This window comes from Dermacentor albipictus, chromosome 9 (assembly GCF_038994185.2).
Source record: "Dermacentor albipictus isolate Rhodes 1998 colony chromosome 9, USDA_Dalb.pri_finalv2, whole genome shotgun sequence".
In the NCBI taxonomy this organism is placed as follows: Eukaryota; Metazoa; Arthropoda; class Arachnida; order Ixodida; family Ixodidae; genus Dermacentor; species Dermacentor albipictus.
The window spans coordinates 90118738-90145405 of record NC_091829.1 but is presented as its reverse complement, the minus strand read 5'-3'; the positions used below and the strand labels follow the sequence as shown (position 1 = coordinate 90145405).

Sequence of the window (26668 nt, the reverse complement as noted above, 5' to 3'; positions counted from 1 at the left end):
GACACGCATGTGACGATATACATGCCATGGTGTCATTTATGTTCTTCATGCACTCACCTCATATTATGCCAATATGATTCCACAAAGTTAACGAAACGACCAAGATAGCACCAAGCCGTAAGTCGCTGTTTCTTGACCTACATTACACGCATGTCATGACTTATCAGTTATGATCGTCATACGCTCTTATCATACGATACCAATTTTGGTAGATACCAAGATGTACGCAGCTGTTTCTTGACTTACATGACAGACATGCCGTAATACTAATTTCAGGACCGATCATCTATACCGCTCATATCTTCTTGCAAATTTCGGAACATACCAAGTTAACAAAAAGACCATGAGAGCACCAAGACATCGGCGGGTGTTTCGCGAGGTACATGAAACTTATAATTTTGACATCATGGCCCACGATATATGTTTGCCATTCTGACTTGTCATACTGTGCCAATTTTGGTACATACCAAGTTAAGAAAAAGACCATGGGACACCAGGACACACGTCATGAGATTCATATCGTGACCGATCATTTATGTTCATCATACATTCTTGTCACACTTTAGTAATGCAGGTAGTTGGGCGAGTTGGTACATCTGCATAACTACTACTTGTAGCGCACCGTAATAACACTCGTGTTTCGTGTCTCTTCGTTTTTGTTATTAGTGCACTAAGTAGTAGTAATGCAAATTGCCATACTATGGGAAATTTGGTACCAAGTTAAGGAGACAACCATTATGGCACCAAGACATACGTGGCTAGATAGATACTGTTGAAGTGGTAAATGGTCGCCGCAAATGCCTCAAATTTAACACAGTGTAATAAAAGCTATAGGCGATACATCGCACTGCTGCATCACAAGGTCCCTTTTAAGCAAAGTTCATAGCAGCATCCTCTGCAAGAGGATGCGGCTACGAATTTTCTGGCCAAGAACTCGCAAGATGCGCATGTTGTTTAAAAAGGCTAAAACAGAGTCATCATAAAATACAGGGTGATCTTGTAACAACATCGGTAAGTGAAAGGGTATATTCCCTGTACAGGCCATAGGGAAGCATTTTTTTTTGCGGATTCTATAGTTGGATATTGTAATAGTATGTGAACCACAGTGCCTGCCTCCTACAGATGGGAGGTTCAAATAAATTATGGGGTTTTACGTGCCGAAACAACTTTCTGATCATGAAGCACACCGTAGTGGAGGACTCCAGAAATTTTGACCTCCTGGAGTTCCTCAACCTGTTGCTAAATCTAAGCACAGCGGTGTTTTCGTATTTCGGCCCCATCGGAATGCAACCGCCGAGGCCGGGATTCGATCCCATGACCATGTGCTGAGCAGCGCAACACCATAGCTATATAGCAACCATGGCGCGTCGGTCAGAGGTTCACCCCCTGACATCAAGTAGTTGTGCGAACCGTAAGTGTTTACTATTCTGAGCCTAAAGAATATGAAAAAAAGTGTTCTAGATTCCGTTGTCGATGGCTAGTTCCCCAACCGAAGACTAATTCGAAGCGAGATCTAATTCTGGGAGCCGACAATTAGCCAGTTCCCTAAGCGAGACCTAATTGTTAGTCCCACAAATGCTGCCAGTGGACTCGAAGTATCTTGCGTAAATGTGACTGCATACCGAGAAGACACAATCATAGATGCGTTGCCCGTTTTTTCCTCGATGGATGTGTCAAGCTGGTCTGCCAGTACATCACGTTCAATGTCTCGGTATCCTGGCCCCAGTACACCACAATATCCTGGCCAGAGGCACATAGGTAGTATGTATGAGTGAATAAAGAAATAATACTACAGAATTTTGCGCTTTTTGAGAGATTTTAAAATCTTTACAATGCTGAGCGAGTCGGTGTAGATTATTGGATTTGGAGCTTTTAATAGTTTGATGTGATACAGATCCGGAAGTATTGCATGAGCCTCTGCTGTGTAATACTCGTTTGGGGGTGGAGGATGCGGCACATTGAGATCCGAAAGTATTGCATGAGCCTCTGCTGTGTAATACTCGTTTGCGGGTGGAGGACGTCGGCACATGGAAATGATGACCCAACTACTGCATAAAATACGCCAGCATGATAATTTCATGGATCGGCAAAAATTCGGGACAAGTGTATTTATATTGTAGTTCAAGGAAGTGCATCCGAATGTGTGCAACCTGGTCGTAGTTTGTAACATGTAAAAAAGAACATCAGAGCACAATCTTTCACTGCTACGTTGACACCTCAATAGTGAGTGTCACTACACGATGTTCGCAGAGTGGACCCCCATTTCCTGAACCAAACTTCTAAAGATGCAGCCGAAGGGCTTCCTTACTGCAGACCGGTTATGGAATAGGTGGGAGTTGGTCATATCATTTACGGTGGATTATGGGATTTGTTGGCTCTTTACGTTCTCTTTTAATAAATAAACAAATGCTGTGAAGGTTCTCGATAAGTAGAGTAACCACTCAATATATTCCATGTAGAAGTTTCTACAGGACTTGTCCTAGAGCACCTGTATACAGGCGACTACCTAGATGGTGGAGAAGGTGCAGCATCTTCATATCGGTTGAGGTGGCTGAGTGATAGTCTATGGCACCGTCGTCTAAGCGTATTCGTATGAGAATTCTATACAATTTCAACATGTCACTACTCCATGTAGTGCGTGGCAACGCTTTTAAAATGTTCATTGTTTTCTTGCACTTGTTTTTCAGGCATTTTATGTGTGATATAAATATTAGTTGTGCGGAAAACGTTATGCCTAAAAATTTACCTTCAATTTTTACAGGGAGATACTGTCCGTGGAAGTGAAAGTCGGTATCGGAGTGCATTTGTCTCTTTCGAGAAAAAATACGCAGGTGTTCCTTAGTGAATTTAGGCAAAACCCATTCTCGTTTGGCCATTTACACAGCTTGCTCAGACCAAGCTGATCCTGTCGCTAAAACATGTCAAAAGTGCACGATTTAAGTCCTAGCAGTACATCATGGACATACGTTGACAAAACTGGTTACATGGGATGCTCAGATGTAATAAAGATTATGCAACTGAGCACCCTGCCCTGGTCGTCGTAAAACAATGCCAACATGAACATGAAGTGTGCGATTTGACAAACAACGTTACAGCATATTTTATATATCACCGCGTATACTACAGTGCGACAGGCATCTCAGCATTCCAAGCCGCCATGTGGTTTTATAGGCCTTTTCCATGTCTAGGAATACAGACAGAAAGAACTGGCCTATGAATAAAAGCTTCCCGAAATTGTGCGTCAAAACATAGAAAATGGTAATTGGTGGATCGACCCTCGCAAAACCTGCACTGGTGTGGGTAAAGCACTTTGTTTGTTGTTGACAAATATATGCGGCGGTTTATCATTTTTTTTAATCTGCAGAGGAAGCTTATTAGTGCTATAGGCCGGTAATTAGAAACCGACGATGGACCTTTGCCCTGTTTGCGAATCGGAATTAAAATGACCTCTTTTCAGGCAGATGGGATCTCGCCGGAAGGTCATACATGGTTGTTGAGGAAAAGGAGCGTTCTTTTCTGTTTCAGATGGTAGGTGCAGAGGGTAGGACAAGTTGTTATATAGATGAAGAAACGACAGTAATATATATGGAAGAAAACATTCATTTTGGGAGACAGCAATGCATGGATTCCTTCTTATCCAGGAGACAGATACCATAGGAGAAGAAATCATCGTTGAACGAGAAGACCTCGAGTATTGACAAGAGAGTCGCCCCACAGGCTTCTCTGCACATTCAAATTGTCAAGAGCGAGATATGGTTCTAGCAATTCACCTTTAAAGGACTGCTTGTGCTATGCTTGTATTATTCACAACAGAACACCACCTGATGATGTGAGAGCATCATCGCTATCTCTACGAAACGTAAAATACTGTCGGAGAAAGTTTGTGCGCTTTCCTTTTAGGTGCGTTTCCTGTACACACAGCACTTTGGATTGTGTTCGCGAAGAATCTCTTCCACATCACCGATATGTCTAAGAAAAACTCTGACGTGGCCTTGTATTATTTGTGATTCATACTGAAAGTAAGTTCGTCCTCTGTGCAATAAACGAAGTGTAGCCTTAGATTACAGAGCCCTTTCCAGGCCCAGTAACGCAGGTCTTGTCCTTTCCGGAGCGGTAGAGGCAGCCTCGCCGCTACTTTGGCGCTCGGTGAACCGTCAGGATACGTGTAGTGTCTATTGCCTCTTGTGAAGCACCGGACGTGGTCTCTTGTGAGCGAGTGGTTTCGCGAGGACGAGCCTCGCTTCCGAGGACGAGACCTTTGCGCCCACCATTCCGTAGGTCAATGGGGCTGCCTTTGTTGCTGAGCTGCGCCGGCTGCAGTCTGCGCAATCAGGTGTCAGGGTGGGTGACGCAGCCTTGAGTGTGCCCACCGTTGGGGCTGCCGGCGGTACGGCGGGATGGCTACGTGAAGCGTAGGCTGCCAGCGAAAACTGTGGTGGTACCGGAAATTCTGGGGAAACCGGACCTGATTGGTGGCTGGGTGGAGTGGGGTTAACTACTTCCAACCCGGGACAGCAGCCACACACCACAGCACTTGGTAAGCGGGCTCGCCAACTGTCGGTTGCCGCTGTGACGCTGCCTCCCGACGTGCCGCATCAGTATAAGGTGTGCTGTTCAAAGGTGAGCACTTTTACGGGCTTCCTTAAAGCAATATTTTACGTGAATTTTAGCCTGAGTTTGTCTTTATTCTTTTTTTGTTGTTCGGACAGGAACGTGAGTAGGCTGCGTGGTCAAAACAGCGGTTAACATAGTGAGGGGTGAGGTGTGCCAGCATAGTTGTCGGAGCAGTGGCTCTGGACTGTACACTTTGCAAAGGTCATTTGGGCAGGGCATCTCAGCCATCCACGGCCGAATCTTTGGAATAAGAAGCACAGTCCATGGTTAGGAATATATGGCCGAACAGTTAACCTATTGTATCCTGTTTCAATGGTTTCAGGATAAACGCTAGATGGAAATCTCAGGACAAGATGTTTGGTGAAGATTTCTTTGTTCTCCTGCCTACTGACGACATGCTTGAGATTGATGATATTTTGATCTTCGCACCCTTGAAGGAATTCAGTTTCGACCATTATAGGAGGTCTTCTTCTGATAGAACTTTGCGTGAGCTATGCATTGATCGGCGTGGGAGTCCATAAAGTGGTATGTGGCCAAATGGCCCAAGAGTGCCGAGCTTCTCGTACAGATGTTCCTGAGCGACCTCAAGAAGAAGGTCTCTGCTAGCCATTTTGATAACCTTATTACCTGACCCTAAAGCTTCGGTCTAAGATTGAGCAACTATGAATGGACAAATTGATGTGGCCAGTTTTTTAGTTATCACTGCGTACGACATGGAATTTGGATACGGCACTATTGGTCGGTTGAAAGATGCGTTTAGATCATGGATCCGTCCCCTCATTTCAGGGTTGTCATAGAGTATGCGGGGAAATGCTGGTGTTCCCAGAGTAGTTCCACGTGTCTTCTGCAGCAATCGCGGTTACCATCCACGGAGCACAACCAGTGGACGCTGCAGCGCTTAATGCTTAAGGCTGCAGGCGCCAACCGCACTTTGCCAAAATAACTTAATATATTGTGCCAAAGAGGGGGGTGGGGGCATCTACACAAGGGTAAACAAAGTCGACCATGAAAACTAGGAAGGGATGGAACAGAATATACGATGGGAGAATAAAGATAGCCGGCAGATGCAGCGCCCTCTGGGAATCGAAGTTATGCCAAGCTGAGTGCCAGGAGCCCACCAAGTTAACGAGACCACCATAAGAGGACCAAGGCGTAGGCGGCTGTTTCATGACCTATATGACACGCATAACAATACATTCATGCCATGACCTATTATTTATGTTCATCATGCATTCGTAACATATTAGGCCAGTTTTGGTACATACCAAGTTAACAAAACGACCATGAGAGCAAAGAGACATAGGCGGCTATATAGTTATCGTCGATATTCGTCAGGACATGCTTCGCATTTAAAAAAGAGATAGCAAGGAAAAGGATAGCAAGTCTGCAGCGGTGGCGTAGAGGTAGAACACCCGCCTCGCGTGCAAGAGGTCCGTGGTTCGAATCCCGGTGCCGGCAATTTTCCACCGGATTAAAAAAAAATCCGCTTGTTTATAAAATTGCATGAACAGGCCTGGAGTGTGGCCTGATCCCGGAGACCAGAACCGGTAACGCATTCCCTCACCAGAGCAGGATTGGCCACCCTGGTGCAGTACTTGGCCACAACCTCCTATATGAACAACACAGTAGAGTGAAAACTAAATACACTATACTGATGGGTGACTTTAATGCCAAGGTAGGCAAAAAGCAGGCTGGAGACAAGGCAGTGGGGGAATATGGCATAGGCACTAGGAACATAAGGGGGGAGTTATTAGTAGAGTTTGCGGAACAGAATAATATGAGGATAATGAATACCTTCTTCCGCAAGCGTGATAGCCGAAAGTGGACGTGGAGGGGCCCGAACGGCGAGACTAGAAATGAAATAGACTTCATATTCTGCGCTAACCCTGGCATCATACAAGATGTGGACGTGCTCGGCAAGGTGCGCTGCAGTGACCACAGGATGGTAAGAACTCGAATTAGCCTAGACCTGAGGAGGGAACGGAAGAAACTGGTACATAAGAAGCCGATCAATGAGTTAGCGGTAAGAGGGAAAATAGAGGAATTCCAGATCCAGCTTCAGAACAGGTATTCGGCTTTAACTCAGGAAGAGGACCTTAGTGTTGAAGCAATGAACGACAATCTTGTGGACATCATTAAGGAGTGTGCAATGTAAGTCGGTGGTAACTCCGTTAGGCAGGATACCAGTAAACTATCGCAGGAGACGAAAGATCTCATCAAGAAACGCCAATGTATGAACGCCTCTAACCCTACAGCTAGAATAGAACTGGCAGAACTTTCGAAGTTAATCAACAAGCGTAAGACAGCTGACATAAGGAAGTATATTATGGATAGAATTGAACATGCTCTCAGGAACGGAGGAAGCCTAAAAACAGTGAAGAAGAAAATAGGAATTGGCAAGAATCAGATGTATGCGTTAAGAGACAAAGCCGGCAATATCATTACTAATATGGATGAGATAGTACAAGTGGCTGAGGAGTTCTATAGAGATTTATACAGTACCAGTGCCACCCACGACGATAATGGAAGAGAAAATGGTCTAGAGGAATTTGAAATCCCAAAGGTAACGCCGGAAGAAGTAAAGAAAGCCTTGGGAGATATGCAAAGGGGTAAGGCAGCTGGGGAGGATCAGATAACAGCAGATTTACTGAAGGATGGTGGGCAGATTGTTCTAGAGAAACTGGCCACCCTGTATACGCAATGCCTCATAACGTCGAGGGTACCGGAATCTTGGAAAAACGCTAACATAATCCTAATCCATAAGAAAGGGGACACCAAAGACTTGAAAAATTATAGACCGATCAGCTTACTGTCCGTTGCCTACAAACTATTTACTAAGGTAATCGCAAATAGAATCAGGAGCACCTTAGACTTCTGTCAAGCAAAGGACCCGGCAGGATTCCGTAAAGGCTACTCAACAATAGATCATATTCACACTATCAATCAGGTGATAGAGAAATGTGCGGAATACAACCAACTCTTATATATAGCCTTCATTCATTACGAGAAAGCATTTGATTCTGTGGAAACCTCAGCAGTCATGGAGGCATTACGAAATCAGCGTGTAGACGAGCCATATGTAAAAATACTGAAAGATATCTATAGCGGCTCCACAGCCACCGTAGTCCTCCATAAAGAAAGCAACAAAAGCCCAATAAAGAAAGGCGTCAGGCAGGGAGATACGATCTCTCCAATGCTATTCACAGCGTGTTTACACGAGGTATTCAGAGACCTGGATTGGGAAGAAATGGGGATAAAAGTTAATGGAGAATACCTTAGTAACTTGCGATTCGCTGATGATATTGCCTTGCTTAGTAACTCAGGGGACCAACTGCAATGCATGCTCACTGACCTGGAGAGGCAAAGCAGAAGAGTGGGTCTAAAAATTAATCTGCAGAAAACTAAAGTAATGTTTACCAGTCTCGGAAGAGAACAGCAGTTTACAATAGGCAGCGAGGCACTGGAAGTCGTAAGGGAATACATCTACTTAGGGCAGGTAGTGACTGCGGATCCGGATCATGAGACAGAAATAATCAGAAGAATAAGAATGGGCTGGGGTGCGTTTGGCCGGCATTCTGAGATCATGAACAGCAGGTTGCCATTATCCCTCAAAAGAAAAGTGTATAATAGCTGTGTCTTACCAGTACTCACCTACGGGGCAGAAACCTGGAGGCTTACGAAAAGGGTTCTACTCAAATTGAGGACGACGCAACGAGCTATGGAAAGAAGAATGATAGGTGTAACGTTAAGGGATAAGAAAAGAGCAGATTGGGTGAGGGAACAAACGCGAGTTAATGACATCTTAGTTGAAATCAAGAAAAAGAAATGGGCATGGGCAGGACATGTAATGAGGAGGGAAGATAACCGATGGTCATTAAGGGTTACGGAGTGGATTCCAAGGGAAGGGAAGCGTAGCAGGGGACGGCAGAAAGTTAGGTGGGCGGATGAGATTAAGAAATTTGCAGGGACGGCATGGCTACAATTAGTACATGACCGGGGTTGTTGGAGAAATATGGGAGAGGCCTTTGCCCTGCAGTGGGCGTAACCAGGCTGATGATGATGATGATGAGCAAGGAAAAAGATTGAACGGGCAAACAGGAAACGGCGACTGCCGATTTCGTCCACGTGAGTGAGCATGGAGGTGTCGACTATGTAAAGCAGAGGCCCGAGAGGTAGGTTGCATCCGACCCCCCCTCCGCCACCCTATGCGACTCTTCCCAGAAGCTTACATGGAGGTCTGCATGTTTAGAGATAGTTGACCGTTGTCCCGAGGAAAGCTGCTTTGCAGCGATCGAGGGTCTTTCAATGACTACCAGGTGAGAAGGCAACGCCGCATAGATGCGGCCATAAGAGGGGCGAGTCCAGGGAGTGTCCCCTTGAATGTCTCCATTGGCCGAATATGACGCCCCTTGCACGGGCCCCACGATAGGAGGAAAACAACGACACCTGTACGGGCATGCCGATTGGACGAAAATTACAATTGCACGAGATCCGTGATTGCGTGAAAATGACGCGGACCCGACGGAATGAAGAAGTTAAGAGACAAAGAACCATCCGAAAGGGAGAGATGTTTTTCTTTCCATCGGTCGGAGCATACGCTTTGCTGCCGGCCATCGATGGCATTTACTGTTATTGTACTTGTTTCTAAGTCATGTACATAATGTAAATAATAAATTATGTTCTCAAAGTCTCCCTCAATGTCGGCCAACTCTCCCACTAAACGGCAAGATCGAATAGTATATAGCTTTCTAAGCATTACCTGTCAAGTATCAGAAGGAAACAGTGTGGATCGTAATATTAATACAGCAGGAAACATCACAAACGGAAACACCACAAACAGACGGACACAACCACATGTATAAGGTTTTTCTAATTATTTATTCATTATTTATTTTTTTATTCATACTGTAAACCTACAGTGCCCATGAGGCACCATAGAAGAGATATTATTATCCAAAACAAAACCGAAAAGAAAGGCCAGAGCACAAGCAATGCAGTCGCAAAACGAAGTTCTACGCAAAAGCAAGGAAAGGGTGCATAGCAAACAGGGTTACAGCATATACTGAAGCGTAATGTTGAGCAGTTAGCGGCTATCAGGTATACACCAAACCATCGATGTCGTCTGAACTGTTACGCATGCATACTGTCGCATCATATAGCTCAGTCTATTTCGGAACTGTGTTCGAAAAAAACAACAAAAATAACTTAAGAATTTTAATGTGACACCTATATTATGGCCCTCCATTACCATACTCTTTCCGCTAGGACATGTAATGTGGAGTAAGAAGAAACATATTTACTTATACAGGAGTAAAGATTTAAAATAATGCAAAAAGATTTATTTTAACATTCGTCTTTTTGAGGACACTATTTCCCAGATCATTGCTCTTTGAACTTCAGAATATGAAACGAGAAGCTTGTATTTACAACTTACAATAGGTAACGCCATTCCTGCACACCTTTGAAGTGATTCCTTTATAGTTTTGTGAAGGGATCCCAGGAATCACCCCACATTTTCACAATTCACAAAATAAATAGTTTGTTTTAACCCGAAGGGCATCCTGATATGTACTTGAAGTGTGCATGGTAGGCGGCAGAGACTTTTTCTGATCGCTTCTATCTGAACAGTCCAGTCATGTTCAGGCGTAAAATGCAGTACTCAAGTTATTTACGTTATCAATTTATGTTAATACTTTGCTATTCAGTTAGTACGATTATTCAACTAGTTGCCTATTGTTTGGGAATTGAATAAGGTAGCATATTCGAACGTTTAAATGCATTGCGTACGTCTTACACCACCAAAATATATCAATTATTCTCAACTTTATAAAATCTTTTCCTTCAGAGAGGGCCCTCAACTGTCACTTGTATAACAGACATTTTGAGCCAAAGAAAGCCATCAGGCGCATATTGTATAAAAAGCGTTTGTAGTTTTGTCAGAGATTCATTCATAATAAATAACACAGATGCGAATGCCGAGCAGCGAGAACCTTGGTGCTGTTTGTACGTGCATATCACTAGAAAAAGTGAACATTACCACAACATTCCCGTTTTTCTGCAGTAAAGGAAAACAAGGAGCGCTACGTTAATTACCTCTGCGGAGTCGTGATGAAACATCCGTAATTTCAGTTAAAGCACCGACTTTTTTTCTTAAACGCTATTTGCGTTCACAATCAACTTTGTGTGTGAGACAGCCTGTCACATAAAATTTAAATAGTTTTGATTATTCCCGTGTTACTCGCTTACGCCAAGCGAATCACCAACCGTAGTCGACCTTGCACAATTGCGCTCATGGCCCGATTTCTTGAAGGTAACATAATCCATAATGGTAACATCTGCCCTCAGTATTCAACATCACATCTGTTACCCCTTATGATCAGAAAGAAAACGAAGCCTTATAAGCAATCTGAAAACTTATCAGGAAGACAAGGTGAATGTAGAAAAGGCGTCCGTCAAAAAACGTTATGCTTCATTAGTCGACGGATGAAAAGGAAGCAACACAAAGAAGTCGTTTTATGGTCACAACCTACTCTTCAAATCGCTCTGGTGGCCTGCTGTCGTGCTTAGACCGGCGAAGCGCTATTGCCCTGTCGGCCTCCTTTAACCAGGCAATGACTACCTCCGCTTTTGCATTGAAGCATAGCTATGCTCTACAGGCTGAACATTTGGTGGTCCATTGCCGCTGACCGAAACACCTTGCATTTAACTGTCAGAAGGCAACTCTGTCGTCAAACCCCATACAGCGGCGAGGCGCACTTGCTGACCACGCCTCACTTGGAACAGCAGCGAGTTCAGAGGCGCTCAATATTGACCCACCCTCCAAGCAAAACGACCAGCACCCTGATTGTTCTATGATCTTCCTAGGTGGGCCAAAGGTATGCGTAGATTTGGGCCCGGCTTAGCTTTCTTCACTATTGCGCAGTTTCCGACTTGAAATGGTGGCCTTTGAATGCCCAGCGGCTATCCGATATGAACTTGTTTCTTTCACATTGTTCTGCAAGACTCGTGAGCCGTTCTATTTGCGTTAGTGGATCCCTCCAGCTCCTTGCTAGTTCATTTGCTAGAGCGAGATCTAGAGAGCAAACATGGTCATCACTTGTGCTGGCTAACTCATTCGAGACGAATCCGAAGGAGAACAATGCCTCCACGAACAATGCGTCATCTGTTGAGGTGTGAGTCAATTTTCTTCCGCGCACTTATGCAAGTAAAATTGTTCTCCTCTCTTGATCTACACTCGCAGAGCTCTCAACGCGTCGAAACCACATTTTGGAGTTGCATAGATGGTCACTACGGCAGGGCCCGGGTCGTAACTAACTGAAGCGTGGAATGAGGCAAACACTGTGATCTTCTGCCTTGCAAAATCAAGTAGAGTGATAATGTCTCAGCTGAGCTGCACTCTCCTAGGCAAAATATTTCGCGGTGCATGGTAATTCCGACATATACAAGTTGTGTCACGTTCGTTCAGCTTCCAAGTGTTACGATTCCCGGGCTGGTTGGAAACATGCAAGAACGACATTGGAGACTCAATGTTCCGCATGCTCTGGCACGCAACAGCACAGAAGACGCGCCACCGATGCATTGTGCCCTTAAGTTTTTCTTGCCTGACAGCAGCAACGGAAACTGAAGAATGCCTGCGTTCTCAAACATCTCGGGTTTCGAAAGTACAACTTGCGAAAAAAAAGAATATATGCATACCGGGCGCCTTGCCCACGAGAAAGGCATTCAATTTCTTCAGATGTTAGTGTTGACAGACTAATCAAAGCCTAAGAGCAATGCGAAATGTAAATGCAAATTTTTTACATCACGAAATGCACCTAGGCTGAGCGAACTTGCCGTGAGACGCAATGGTTCAACATGCAGAAGGCATCAGCTTCCAAATTAGGGTGTCATCGCCCCGTAAGCAGATAAATAAAACTATAAGCTTTTTCTGACTTTGTCATTATTTACTGCAATGTGCTGAGAGTATGCGACACTCAGATAGAAACATATGTTTAATCCATCAGTCGTCCATAACAATGCAATGGCGCCTAATTTCTTTAGCCATAGGGAACTAAGAGGAGCATTGCCTCGCGAAGCCAGCTTGAGAATCTCAATGAACCCATTTTCCTCGATTTTCCGAAATTCGGGCATGTTACGCGCCCCATTTAAATTTGACGAGATAATAATATAGCCCTCGTATTATTTTCATGGCATGGAGTTCTTTAAAACGTAACCCAGAGCGTAACCGTAACCTAACCGTAACCTAACCCAAACGTAACCCTCGGGGTGCCGGCCCATAACGGGAACTCTGAGACTTGGCATATTGCCGCAGGATGCTTCGTTATCAGTGCTTTTTACTGAATGCTGCACTTATTTGACTGCCTGCCGTAGCTCTGGCTGCAGAGTGGGATCTCTATAACCAACCGTGTGCCTAGATGCGACCATCAAGCGTGGCCCCAATTCGTATGGCTTCTATCCAGTGCTTCATGCTCCCTGCTACATGTGTACTTTCTCCATGGTCCTAGCAATGTGAAGCATTGGGGTAACTATACCAAGATAAACTATTCTATGCACAAACATCGACTTCAATAAGCAGACGATGCAAATGTTCAAACACGCACCTTTTTCTGCAAGGTATCCTCGTCCTCGAAGAGGAAAATTAGACGCATAAGGTCCACATATGCGATACAGACGTCTGGGTGCACAAGGCCGCGAGTTGAGCCTGAAGTTTCTTTACATGGCTGAAAAAAATGAAAAAAAATAAAGCCAGTAAGGGCGTAAACGTATTCGTGCATGTATCTTCAATCGTGTCTACCATATAAACTGTACTATAACTATTCCGCACATGCGGGCGACAACGGAGCTGTTTTTCAGACGTTGTCAGTCAGTGGCCGCGTGTGAGAACACTGTGTGGACCTCGCGTTGGGCACTCACCAAGCGAGCCATCAAAATCCTGTGAGAGAAGAGAGAAAAGAACTGCCTCCAAATAAGAAATATTTTTGCGCCGTCGTAAAAGTACAAATTCGCATGACATCCGGCAAGGAAATGTATCAGTAAAGATTATAGATATATGAAGATCATGCTTGTACTAAATAAGGAAAGAGCCACTGAACTATCCGTGTAAATTTAAAGAATATCTGAAATAATTATAGGCATTGTGAAAAAACCATGTTAATCTACTCGGGCAAGTATCAATATTCAATCCACTGCAGTCGAATTGAATTTATACAGCCAATTTCAAGTATGGCCGAGCGAAGTACGAAAATTTAGGCGTCTACTCTATGATGAACTAATTAAGTGAAAAGTTGAAATCACGCCTATATAATACAAATAGCGCAAGGGGTTCACAAGTAGGCGATAACACGAATGCGATTACCAGTGAGCGAAGGAAAGCCTCAGCAGGGGGTCACCTTCTCGACACGGAGACTTGTCCTTAGTCATGGCAACAACTGCTTTTCTTGCCTGTGTTTAGGTACTCACATGAATTTTCTACCAAAACAGGTCAATACAAATGGGCGCGAAGGAGCGAAATAGAGTGGCCCGAACGACTAATATTCTAAAAGAGTAACTATAGACTTTGATCTCCGTGTTCCCAGGCAGGGTAGTTTTCATTGTACCTGAATGTGGTGCCGCGTAGGTGACGCATCACCTGAGCTCTGATAACAAACGGATTTTTTAGAATACTTTCAATTTTTACTCTCCGCTTTCTATTTTCTACATTTTGAGGAACGAGCAAGTGTTTTTGACCGTACTTCATGGTTGCTTAAGAAGAAGCGAGATTAGCGTAATTCGTCTCGCTGTAAACAAGAACAATCAATTCAAGGAAATACTGGTTCGAAGAACAGCCATACATACCACGACATCAAAGCTCGCCCAATCAAACCTGTGGCACTCGCTGTGAATTATTGCAACGTTGACAGCCTGCAAGTGCCGAGAGATTTTGTAGACCAGCGTGGCCAACTCGAAGGAGAGGCCCATCTTAACCTTCAAGTCGAAGTTGCTTTGGTGCTTCGACATCAGTGCCGCATGCCTGCGCTGTGAGAAAAAAAAAACAAAGTCAGCAATGTATTCTTAATCTAAAATCGCAAACGAGTTGAAATATTGAATTGCGCTTGCGGAAACCGTGATCGAATTATGAGGCATACTGACATGGAGGAGTCGGGAATTTTTTTGACTTTCTCATGTTGTTTACCACGCACCTAATTCTAAATAAACTAGTGTTTTTGCACTTCTATATATGAAAAAGTAGCTAGAATGGCGTGGTTTTAACCCGCAATTGAGCTAAGAAGCGCAGCGCCAAAGCCACTAAGCATGAACGGTCGTTTAACCCTGCTTCCAGGGGTCGTCAGCTCTCTAAGACTGAAAAAAATTCTCTGTCGATATTTCGTCACTCTATCTTTTCAACAGATACACCTCAGTGTGTATTTGAAATACTCTTCACGTGGCAATCACCTCTCGAATGCAACAACATGGCTGTCTCATTTTGTAAACGCAGAAGCCTTCGTGTCGCCACCTTAAAGAAATTATTGAGCTTTCGCAATGTTTGATAGTGGCGCTACGACAAACGCTGTTGAGTGTTGACTGCACAACCAACACATGGTGCGACTGAGAACACTGCTTTCCACAAATTTCCACAGAGTCAACAATTACTAGTAAGGCAGGTTGGGTTGGGTCAGCTTAATGCGGCCATCGATGCCCCAGAGCATATTTCTCATGCTGGCCACTTCACATTCAGATTAGCAATACTCACCAGGTCAGGATATCTTCTTCCCAAGGTGCTGGGCAAGCCTGGCAGTGCCGACGCGTCCCAGACTGAGGGTGGCGTACAGTCACATCGGCTCGCATTATACAGCCACGCGACAGAGCTAATGGCGATGACAGTGTCCGCCTTCGACGTCCTGCATCGAGGGGCGCATATTCTCACAATGAAATTTTCTTTACACGTAGAAAATGTGAAACATTTTGGACGTGTTTTAATGTGCAACAAAGCTGGTGGATGAGCTGGCTGATTCACGAGTTAAGGACCAAGGTTACGGCGTTTAGCACATGAGGACGAAGTTGGACGTAAACGAACTATACGCGTGCAAACTACTGTTTATTCACCAGAAACAACGCAATTTTAAATATGAAACCAACGTGGAAGAGATCATAGTAAAGACAAACTAACAAATGTGATAGCAGGTAAGAACCACTGAAAAGAATTACATGACCAGACCGGATAATCATTATATTGCAGTGACCTCACCTGAACAATCAAAGCAGGAGCATGGGACACGCGTTCGTTGCAGGCGTAAAACCGAGCAGTAAAGCCAATGGGGAGCTGCGCATCCTAACATTTGCGGCGGTTACAGGCTATATTTGTGAATGACATTTCTTTGACACATATTGCTAGTGATGGAGTGCTATAAGTACAACGAAATAAGTTAGTTTGCGGGGAAATAATTTTGAGTGGACCTTGTTGTGTGTTCGCGTTTGTGGTTTTCAAGTGACCCGGAACATTACCGCGCTAGGGGACATTAAGGAACGCACGATAATGATAACGCAAAGCTACGGTAAAGCAGCGTCTGCCTTGGTGGTACGAGGATGTACGTGTATGTTCCACGAGCCGGTATTCATCACTAAAAGTCTCTTGCAACGTTTTTCAAGGATGCATGGCTATGTATACCCCTCTGTGCCTCATAATATTCTGAGGGTCAACGTAGTTGTTGAGCGGCTAGTCTCGCCGCACCTTACATTTAGTGCACACTAAGTTTGACGCACGCCAATGGACAGTTCGCTATCAAGGGACCCACGTACGAAGCTTTGCTGGTCATCCACATTTACAGAGTTCGAGCATCGTTGGAGCATCGTCCAGTTTTTCAAATATATATCCCGCCACAGCTTAGGGGCATATAGTGAACCACAGCGTTAAGGCACTTTTTGTAGTCTGTGGCGTGCTTCCTGGAGCACGTAGCCGGGAGCTTATTCGCAATCAAAGGGCAAGCACTTACCAGAATTCCTGAAGCGGAAAACATTACGGGCACATCGTATCTGGTGGCCGCCCTCTTTATATTGAGTGGAAGCTTACGTACACGTACAGAATTACACGCGCATTCATTTTTCTAGAACGAACCTGTTAAGGGTTACTTGCCCAAATATCGTGTGCGCGTGTAGGAAAAAATCCTAAGATTTTGCAATGCCGGGCCGACCCGCTGTCGAGGTGACGCAGGCATAAAGCACCCCCAAAACGTTGGCCAACCCCGAAGAACGTGAAGTTCGAGACTGACACGTGGCGGAGGTACAGTTCGCCATTAAGGGGCCCACATACAAAGACTGGCTAATCATCTTGCTCACAGAGAGGAAGAGCACTTGGCTTTATTTTTATTTGTCATCCTGCACATTTTTTCCTAATTAATCTGCTGCGGGAAGAATAGGAGGAAGTCGAGGGTCTTCGAAGCGGATTATCCTAAGCGAAAGCCTGTAACAACATTGAACCCGCATGACTTCATTAGTCTGGAATTGAGTCATGTGTTTGCTATACTCCACTTGATAAGTGTATAATTTGCACTGTCAAATGGCACAAAGATATTCTTAGTCCTCTCGTTATACATGCAGCACATGTGAGCTATCTTGACACTGAGTTGAAAGTGCAGACGTAGAAATGACGTATCATTTGGCATTTCCCTGGTGAAATTGGGTCTTCATATTCAGTCCAGAAGGTGTTGGTTATTTCTTTCACAGCAATGTGAATGCTAGTTTCAGATTTAAAAGCAGGAAGGGGTCATCCACATACCCATAAATCTCAACTGCACTCAAACTGTTGAATTTGACAATTCGTGTTGATAAATGCTGCACTTGCCAACGGATGACAGATAAATGTCGCACAAATATGGAGCTGGAAAATCAGTATTTTCGAGGACATGTATAAAATTGCGTTGTTTTTGGTGAAAAATCATTTGGAAGTGTTCGCCCGTATACCTCCTTTGTGTCGCACTTTATTCTCTTCTGAATATCGCCATACTCAATGTTCTTATTTCAACGAGTAATTCAATGAACTTCCGGGAACGTTACGTGATCTGCTGTAGACAAACCCCGGCAGGCGCTTGGCATGCTAAGCTGTCTGCAACGAAGTTCATGGCCACAGGGCCAAAGCAAAGAAACCTGGTTAATTTTTCAATGACTAATGTTTCCTTCTGTTCACATACCAGAAGAAATCTTTTTTGATGCTGAGTTTCGGTATTGAGTACATAGTTTCTAGATAAATAACTTCGGTCTGCACTGAGAGGCAGGCCCCAATCACCATTTTATTTATTTATTTATTTATTTATTTATTTATTCATTCATTCATTCGTTCATACCTCAAATGCCCCGTTTGGGGAGTTGCATGAGGGGTGAGCATATTTATTTGTTTTGAGCAGGAACATATGATGAAGAACAAGAGGTATAACAGGCAATTCGCTTTCTTTCAAAAGTAGGCTCGGAGAAGACAGGCTGATGCAAAATTTACGGGAGCAGTCGGTGTTACAAACATGATTTAGAGAAAATAAAATGTATCCTTAGGGTTCGCATAAGCCAGGAGCTGTCCACACAAGTTCCGAAATAAGTCATCGCTGATTTGAAATAAAGTTCACTTCCACTTTCCTGCCTGTGGTTTGCCCCCTATTGCTGAAAATTTTTTCTGAAAGTATTTTTGCTTTCTTTGACAATGCAAATTGTCGAGGTGCTTTGAACATTTATATAGAAAATACAAAAATATTCGCGTATTGATATGTTCTGGTGTTATAGGGTTAGCTAGAAAACTAACACAAAAGCTGCGAAGTATTAATCAGCCGCAGCGAGAGATTACGCGCAAATCATTGACGCTGTAATCAATAACGCGTAAGCGTTAGTTGTCTTTGGTTTGTAAGTAGGTGTTACCGCAATAATGGGTTTATGAGTCGTACACATATTATTAAGGGAATCTATGTCCCAATGCAGACATCCGTGACACTACTCTGCAAACTATAGACTGCTATATAGACTGCTATAGCCTGCTAACTATAGAGTGCTATAGACCGTCAGATGACATGACGTCAGTGCTCAGGTAGGGCCCAGCTGTGCAAGCACCGAGAGCCTTGTGAATATTTTTCTTGCTCTCTCGAGAAAGCTTACGGTATGAACGCTTTGGTTTGTCACATATCGTTTAGCTTTAGCTGCAACTACTGCACAATAGTCGGAACCGGAGTAGGCTGAAAACAGTGCTGAATAGAGAACAAAACATCGACTTTGGAACTTCTTGACAGCATCTATTAAATATTCCTTTACATAGTATATACTTTATCTATTATATGGTTTTTGTATCCCAGGTCCATTAGTAATTCATAACAGAGATTGACAGAAGAGACGACTGCTATCTATTGGGTATTCGTTATTATGACATGCGGGAGAACGGAAATAATAGCCAAATGGAAGTGTTTTTGATGCTCGTTCTGGCCAACACTGTAAACGCATATTATCGTTGTGGGTGCGTTATGTCCTTTCAAGAAACACGCCCGTTTAATTTGTTTAGGTAGCTCTGTGAAGACGACCACCTCAAGCACGTTCGTAGGCAGCATTCGTGTGTGTTGGGTACTCACTCGACTGCTTCTTTCAACAGATTTGTGTAAAAGCTATAGTATTCGCCTTGCGAACCATAATCGTACAGGCCCATCGCCAGTATCGTCCTTTTGGTGATGTCGTTACCTTGTATAGTCTTGAGTTTCTGCGGCGGCAGAAGAGGGAGCAAAAAACGATGCACTTAGATCTTGTGTCAGAGAAGGTGCCAAGAAGAGAAAAGTGGCAATAGAGAGCTTTAAGTAATCACAGTCACTGCTTTTGTATGTTGTACGTCTTTACTGAAAAATTTGAAACAAGTCTCGTAATACATTGTTCTTCGGCACATCCATTTTTCGACACCTATTACTCGTCATCCTGTCCCAGAGAAAGTGGATGTCTAACGAAAGTGTTGAAAACCATCACTACTGCTGATGTTGGGGGTATGCATCCTCTAAAATAATGCTTCTAATAGTAATCTAAAGTAATGTTAATCATGGTAATTTTGACAGTCTGCAATCGCCGATAGCGGAGCTGCATCATTGTTGAAATCAGTTGAGTATGTCGTTTTTTTTTTCATACAAAATGCAAGTGACGTCACTGCCAAATTGCAAGCCGGCGTGGCCGCGGCGGGTTGCAAAACAGTAATCAACCGCGAAACGTATCGGCGGACCGCTACGTGTTTCGCATTGGTATCATGAGTTCCATATCGTGAATCATCTGTTTCGCCGGCTTGTTTTGTGCTTGTTAAGTAGTGAAACGTATGCTTATCTGTATGCTGTACACGTGATTCAAGTGAATGTATGCACTGCTCGCTTCACTTTGGTGAGTGATTTAAGCCTCTGCCTTACAGGGGTAAGGGCCAGTGCTCCTGGGCCTTCCCTGCCGCTGGGATCAGCCCGAATTTTTTTAACGGTCGGGCACAAGGAAAATGCTGACTAACGAGAGACTAAGAGCTTCGCTGTAAAAAAAAACAACAAAGAAAAGGACAATGGGAAAATGAAGTTGTATATTGAAAGATGGTTATTTATAGTTTGCGCGTACTCATTTCCTACATTCTGCATGCATGATGAGCACAGTAGTAATATTGGGCAACATAATCATTTGTCGGATAAAAAACGCTCCACTGATTACCGAAGCAAAGAAAACCATGCTGTAATGTTGGCAGTGCAGTGCAATGACGTGTTGCATTGCACAATGTGCGCGCAAATCAAGCCATGTGCCAGAACAATGGTTTCGCCTTAGCTCTGTGTGTGGACCTCAGGTGGTAGATGACGCGGAAATTACAAAAGAGAAACGAAGGCAAATTGAGGGGCACGATTTTTTTAATCAGGGCCATACAAAGCGAATAGGCAATTTTGTCCAGGAAAGCATGAGAGAAATACAAGGGGACGAAGGTAAACTGCGGTAGCTGGGATACGAACCCACAACATCCGCATCAAGCGTGTGTTGCACCACAAATTGTGCTACGGCGAGCGCCATCAGTCAGTCCACTTGGCTATATATGCGCACATAGATACAGCCCTGGCAGTGTTAACCCAGGTTTAGCTAATAACCTCAACGCACCTATTCACGGACGAGCTCAGCACGACTACGAACATCATGCAGTTTTTTCCGCCGCACAACGCACAGCTTTTCGAAAGCCTTAACCAAGTAACACCGGTTGAGCAGAATTGTAAACTCATTCTGCAATGCTGATTTACCCACAAGGTAAACACAGTTCTCGTCCCCCAATTCGGTTACCGAATGTACAATGTGAAAGCTGTCAATCGAGTCGAGTTGCTTCTCTTAAGTGTATTCTGCAATAAAGCAGGCTGTGTTATTCTAAAGTAATTCAAGGTTATCACAGTGGTCTCAAATGGTTCATGATGGGCAATTCGCGCATCATTTTTTATCATGGAAATATATTGCGAGCTGAATGTTTCAAGTGAGCGTATTGTATAAACACAGTTATGTTGTAATTAATGGGCCTCTTGTCGCCTGTTACCTTTAGCGCCTGTGTGCAAACTGAGCAAAGAATGACATTTGAAGAAGTCTTTTTTCTCGGACCCATCATAAAAGGTAAATTTCAAGTTCAGGCTAACGGTATTTCGTTATTATTATTATTATTTAGGTTAAATTTCCCACGACATGGTTATAAGGTTATGTTTGTAGAAAGTGAAACGATTTTAATTTCATTTCGTTATTTAGCATTGTCTAACAAGGAAGCCATTTATTTTGCTTGTGTTAATTGGTTTCCAAGTTATTTCATAGTGCGTCCTAGTAACATGAAATGTACAATGTTGCCGCCTTACGATTTTTCGAAACAACAATTAGGAACACGAATGTCTATTGGATATTAGTGCATCTCCTCCCGAAGGTGGATAACATAGTTGACAAAACATTTTAAATAATAGGCCTCGTACTGGGATCACCACGAAGAAAACTCGCCCTTTAATAATGCGGATATGACTACACTAATCATCGTACGCCTTTCTGACACTGACCCAGCTCAATTCCTGGAACAGGAGCTGATTTTTTCCACTAAATATCAAGTATAATTTTTTCCTATCATAGCGCCGGATAATTTGTTTGTGAGGTGCACCACCAAGCCGCATTGAGCTAAAGAACTTCGCACAACCTACAGCTCCATAAAACCATTTCAGAGGCAGTGAAGTGCATGTTATCATGGTCACTTACTTGAAGAAGCGCTTTCGAGTGCTGCAACAAGTCGTGCGCTTTCTCTGGGGTGGCCAACATGCTCAAAACACCGTAGTGCTTGACGTTTATCGTGGCCAGATATTCGAGCCCTTTCTCTACTGAGCGGATACTAGACGCAGCCACGAACCTGCGTAGAAATGAAAACCGTTTTAGGGAAACTGGATATCGTAACTCTGTTAGCTATTTTTACAAATGCGCATTGCCCGAGAAGGGCAATCAGACGCTCGAATCTCGCAGACTATTTCACATTCCCTTTCCCTCGCCTTTGCGTATGCATCCAGTGCAACATACGTAAACAATGTTCTATTGTGGCTGTTTATGCATACCATGCCGAAGCAGTAGTGACCACAGGAAAAGGAGCGAAACTTACGTGGTTCTCAGATTTAGGCCACGGTTCAAATTTACTTTTTTGATGGGGTGCCCGCTGGTCTCAAAGGAGAAGGGGGCATTGAGCTGCACATGTAGGACAGTAGCGACACAGTTTGAGGAATATTTAACTACCGAGAAGTTCAAAGTCAGTCAATCAACAAATTCAACCAGAAATTTAAAAATGGATGATTGAAGTTACATAAAGGATGACCACATGAAGGGAAGAGAGGACGTGCGCGGTCCTCCTCCTCTAATTACCATGATTTTCCGTATGGGCTTCATGTAGGCTTCCTGGAAAAATTAAATGCTGCTGAATGTTGCCCAACATGCTCATGTATTAGTGATATGCGAAAAGAACGTCGCTAAAATTGCTTAATGAATACCGTACATTGCGGCGACTACGTTGCTAAACAAAAATCATTCAACCGTTTAGTCAATAAAGGCCAAGAGCCCCGCCCCCAGTACTGTAACAACAGCATATATGTCGTAGTTACTAGAAACAATGACCTTAAAGACGCATAGGAATTACTTAAACAATATTTTTCCAGCAAAGCAACAAAGTGGTCTTGCTGAATTGTGCCTTGTAGCTCCAGACGGTCCTAGCCATGGCCGGTCTTTGGAATAAATGCGCCTAAGAAAGTATTTGTCTTACACAATTGAAACATATTTCTCTGGTGGCCAATGTCTCCAGAAATAAACAACAGGATCCTCGGTAGGAGGAATTTTAGGGGAAGATAAGTGTGATATATTGGAAGATGCTTCATAACAAGAAAAATTGCGTTCCGCGTAGACAGAATAATGGCCTGAACGTTTAGCTGTATATTCAATTGTTAACCACTCGGAGCTCGCCGGTGATTGGACGGCGCAAAACGGCTACAGTGGCCCCGCTCGTCTTTCAGTTGATTGATTTACAAACCAATAGTTGGTCCTCAAATGGCGGCCGCTACTCTGGTGGCAGAGAACCGTGTGCTCTGTGAGCCAGGTGTTATCAATAAATACAGAGTTGAAATGAGAGATCTGCTTAAAATGATGGTGTTGGGTAGCCTTAGTTCTTAAGAAGATTTTAACCATTCTGAACAACAATGTATGTCGAGACTGGTTTCTTACTTTTTAGTAAAGATGTACATAATTCAAAAGCAGCGACCGTGATTATTTGAAGCTCTCTATTGCCACTTTCTTGTTTTCTGGGCACCGCGTCCCTAACAGAAGACCTAAATGCATCGTTTTTTGCTCCCCCTTCCGCCGCCGCAGAAACACATGGCGATACAAGGTAGCGACACCATCGCAGTCACCTTGCATAAGCAACATTCGTGCTTGACTCCGCCTCCCAACAATATTGTCAGAAATTTCTGGCCAATGAGTGCACCCCATGTTTTTCACTAGGGAATTCGCACCCATGGCCTCCATAATATGTATTTGTATAAATTACAGGGTCGCTAACTACGTGACCGAATTTGTAGTGTTGCGTGTGAAGACGTCCGAGGACATTTATTCACAAGATGTAGCTTTGCGGAAGCAGATTTAGAACAGCAGATGGGAAGGCCTGCATACATCAAACTCCTGTGTCCCATGGTACCCGCCAACTACCTCGGGAAGTGCTGGCGAAAACGGGAAAGTCCAGAACCCGGAATATTCCCGTGCTTCGACACACTGCATTTCTGTAATCCGCTATATTTTCGCAGCATACACTTCATAACACACTTAAACCAATGTGACAAAGCATTTTTTTAATTTGATCCTAGGAATGCGGCTTCCTGTTGAATTAAAACCTGATACATGTCGGAGAACTGCTTGCCAACTACGTCTCGGTGGATAGTGAGACAGTCCAGATCAGTGCGCATGACAAATGCAGCAGCTTATCTTCTTATAATTTCCATACCTGCATTGCAGAATCAATTCCTCTGAACGGAGTGCCGCTCACTCTGCTGGTGTTCCTTAGCCAATAGTCGATGAGTGTGATTTTGATCATGGCTTTCAAGCAACTTGGACATGAACGGTCTTAGTGAATGAGCATGTACAAATCACTTTCTTGGTTTTGTGAGAACGCGGGGTTATTCATCACACGTTCACCACGGAACACGATTGAGTTTAGATTTCCAGCATACTAATCGAAAACGAGCCTTCGTGCACGATGCCTGTGGTATGGTGCTGCTTAGCACCATGACGTTGGTTCATTTCCTGCCAAGGCGGTCGCATTCTGAGGACAGTAAAAGTAAAAAAAAACGAAGTATGTATGGTTAATTTAATTGGTAGGGTAACTATAACTCACTCACCGGGAGTCGAAGCTGATGCCTCCGGACGTTTTTTTCAGCCGTGCCGTTTTGTCCTTAAATTTTTCCCAATAATGTGAGCCGTCTACGTCCCGTATGGTTTTGCGAAATACGACCACGTCCCAGTAGAACAGGTAATGACACAAACCATCTGGTGGGAACATGTATAACGAGTAGCCGGAAACCGTGCAGACAAGTTCTGTGACTGAGGATAAAAAACAGGGTTCAAAAGGAAGGTGCATTGACAGCTCATCAAATGTACACAAGCTACTGCTACGATTTATGTGGTCATCCTTGGCGTGGATAACCCACTGCACAAAGATTTTCGCCTAAGGCTAAGTACGAAGATGTGACAAAAAAAGCGTTGCAAATGCCGTACCTCTAAAATGAGATTCGATAATTTACATAGGCAACCGGATTAGAATAATGGTAACAGACTAAGTCATGTCAGCTCACATATATAAAACAAGATTACGGCTCTCAAATGATTTTACGTCATATGAAGTCAAATTTCAAAGTCAAACCCTCAATATTTACAGGTGCTGGGAGACGTACAGCAAAATGTTCATCATGATGATTTTCATATCAACGTGTATATTTTCTCCAAAAATGTGTACCTTAATATCAACAACATGCCTATAAGACCGAAATAGACGGAGGTTCAATTGTGCGTTAGCGTCTGCTGCTAACCATTGTTTTGATACTGCTGTTTGCGTAATTTCGAAACCAATATAACCACTCTATTGCAGCTATTTACAGAGTTACGCGGTTTGTGAAAAAGAGTGCACATACTCCACTACAAGGATGCTAAAAGGGCTGTGAGAAATCGATTGCATACTGCCTATATTTGCTATAAAAATACATGACGGTCAGAGTCCGAGACAAAGAGAGTGGAGCAGTGCTTGTTGTCATGCTGTGTGGCTGAAGTGTCGGATCTGTAGAGACGAGAGGAAAGGAAAAGCACTGCTGCGCGTTGAAAGCTCACCAAGCAGTGTGCGCCCAGCAAGACATAGTACAGCTGTACGTGTATCATAAGCTTGGTGGGGTTCATAGGTCAATAATGTGCGGTCCTGATTGCAATCGGTTACGCGCCCTTTGTGTCCGCGTATTGCATCCACCCATCAGGAGGTAAAGCCTACTCCTCACGAGTGGCCTGTTTCCCTATGTACAACGGGGTTTTACGGTTGAAAAAGATATTTTTTATCAACAGAGGCATTTAGGATGTTTATGGTTCTATCTTTAAGGTGCAAACGCCTCGCAGGACAATAGACGTTCACAGAGCACAGAACACATACCTGCCAAACGTGTAAAACTGACAATTTGCGACATGTTATAACCAGGAACACGTAAGTGGGCAAGAGTTTCCATTGATTAGAATGTTGCCCTGGGCCCACACCATTTTTAGCATACGAACGCGAATAACAAGTTTGGACGGTTGGCACAACGAGCAGATAATATAGACTGACAAGCAATTTATTTGTGTGTATTACATAAAAAAATGAGGTCATTACATGTACATTAGTTTCTTTCAGAAATGTGCTAAATTCCCGGACTTAGTCCTGTCCGAGAAAAGTTACTGAGCAACTACTAAATACTAATTGATTTCCCAACCTTTGTTACCTTTTTATACAAATGCTGAAAGTAGAAGTTGCCACCATTCCAGTGCGTCCTCTGTACACCTTCGCACGTTATTGATCTGCGATAAAAATTGTTCTTCGAATTTGTCATTAGTCATCGTCTGCAGTTTTCTTGTAAAGACATCGGAGGAGACACTGAAAACTATAGCTCGATGGTCGCGACGCATAGAAGGGCGCTCTTAGAATATCTGAACACTTTGCGCACAAGATCGCGTTTGCTCGGTGTCGCCAACTTTGTGTCGGAGTCCCCTATGAAGCTCAGAGCTGCATCGGAGCTGGAGCTGGCGGAAACCGTTTCCCGCAGAGCCTTATAGATGCAGGAAGAATAGCCCGTAGGTGAGTTCTTAGCGTCAACGTCTAAGGCGGACCACGCTAACAAACAATGGCATATCCGATTCAATTCGTCGGCCACCGTTCCGTGAAGCGTTAGGATAAGGATAACAAATACAAAGCTCTCTTGGACTGCCTATATGAGTATACGCTTCAGCAAGGCTACCGCGCTGCATGACCATGGGTAGTTCCCACCCGCAACTGCAGTAATCTGTCGAT

General features: G+C 43.9%; 1 protein-coding gene across 9 annotated transcripts in view; it reads right to left on the bottom strand.

Moving 5' to 3' along the window:
* Positions 1-26668, bottom strand: part of LOC135908913 (uncharacterized) — a 58727-nt gene that overhangs the window by 1173 nt on the left and 30886 nt on the right. For 6 of the 9 annotated variants that reach the window (XM_065440757.1, XM_065440762.1, XM_065440763.1 and 3 more), the window contains 6 exons: positions 24486-24687; positions 21823-21970; positions 19188-19312; positions 15344-15491; positions 14449-14628; positions 13215-13334 (listed from right to left, as the gene is read on the bottom strand). In XM_065440757.1, coding sequence (XP_065296829.1) covers positions 13215-13334; positions 14449-14628; positions 15344-15491; positions 19188-19312; positions 21823-21970; positions 24486-24687 — 923 coding nt within the window. The remainder of the gene's footprint in view (positions 1-13214; positions 13335-14448; positions 14629-15343; positions 15492-19187; positions 19313-21822; positions 21971-24485; positions 24688-26668) is intronic. The other 3 variants (XM_065440759.1, XM_065440760.1, XM_065440761.1) reach the window with 2 other exon arrangements.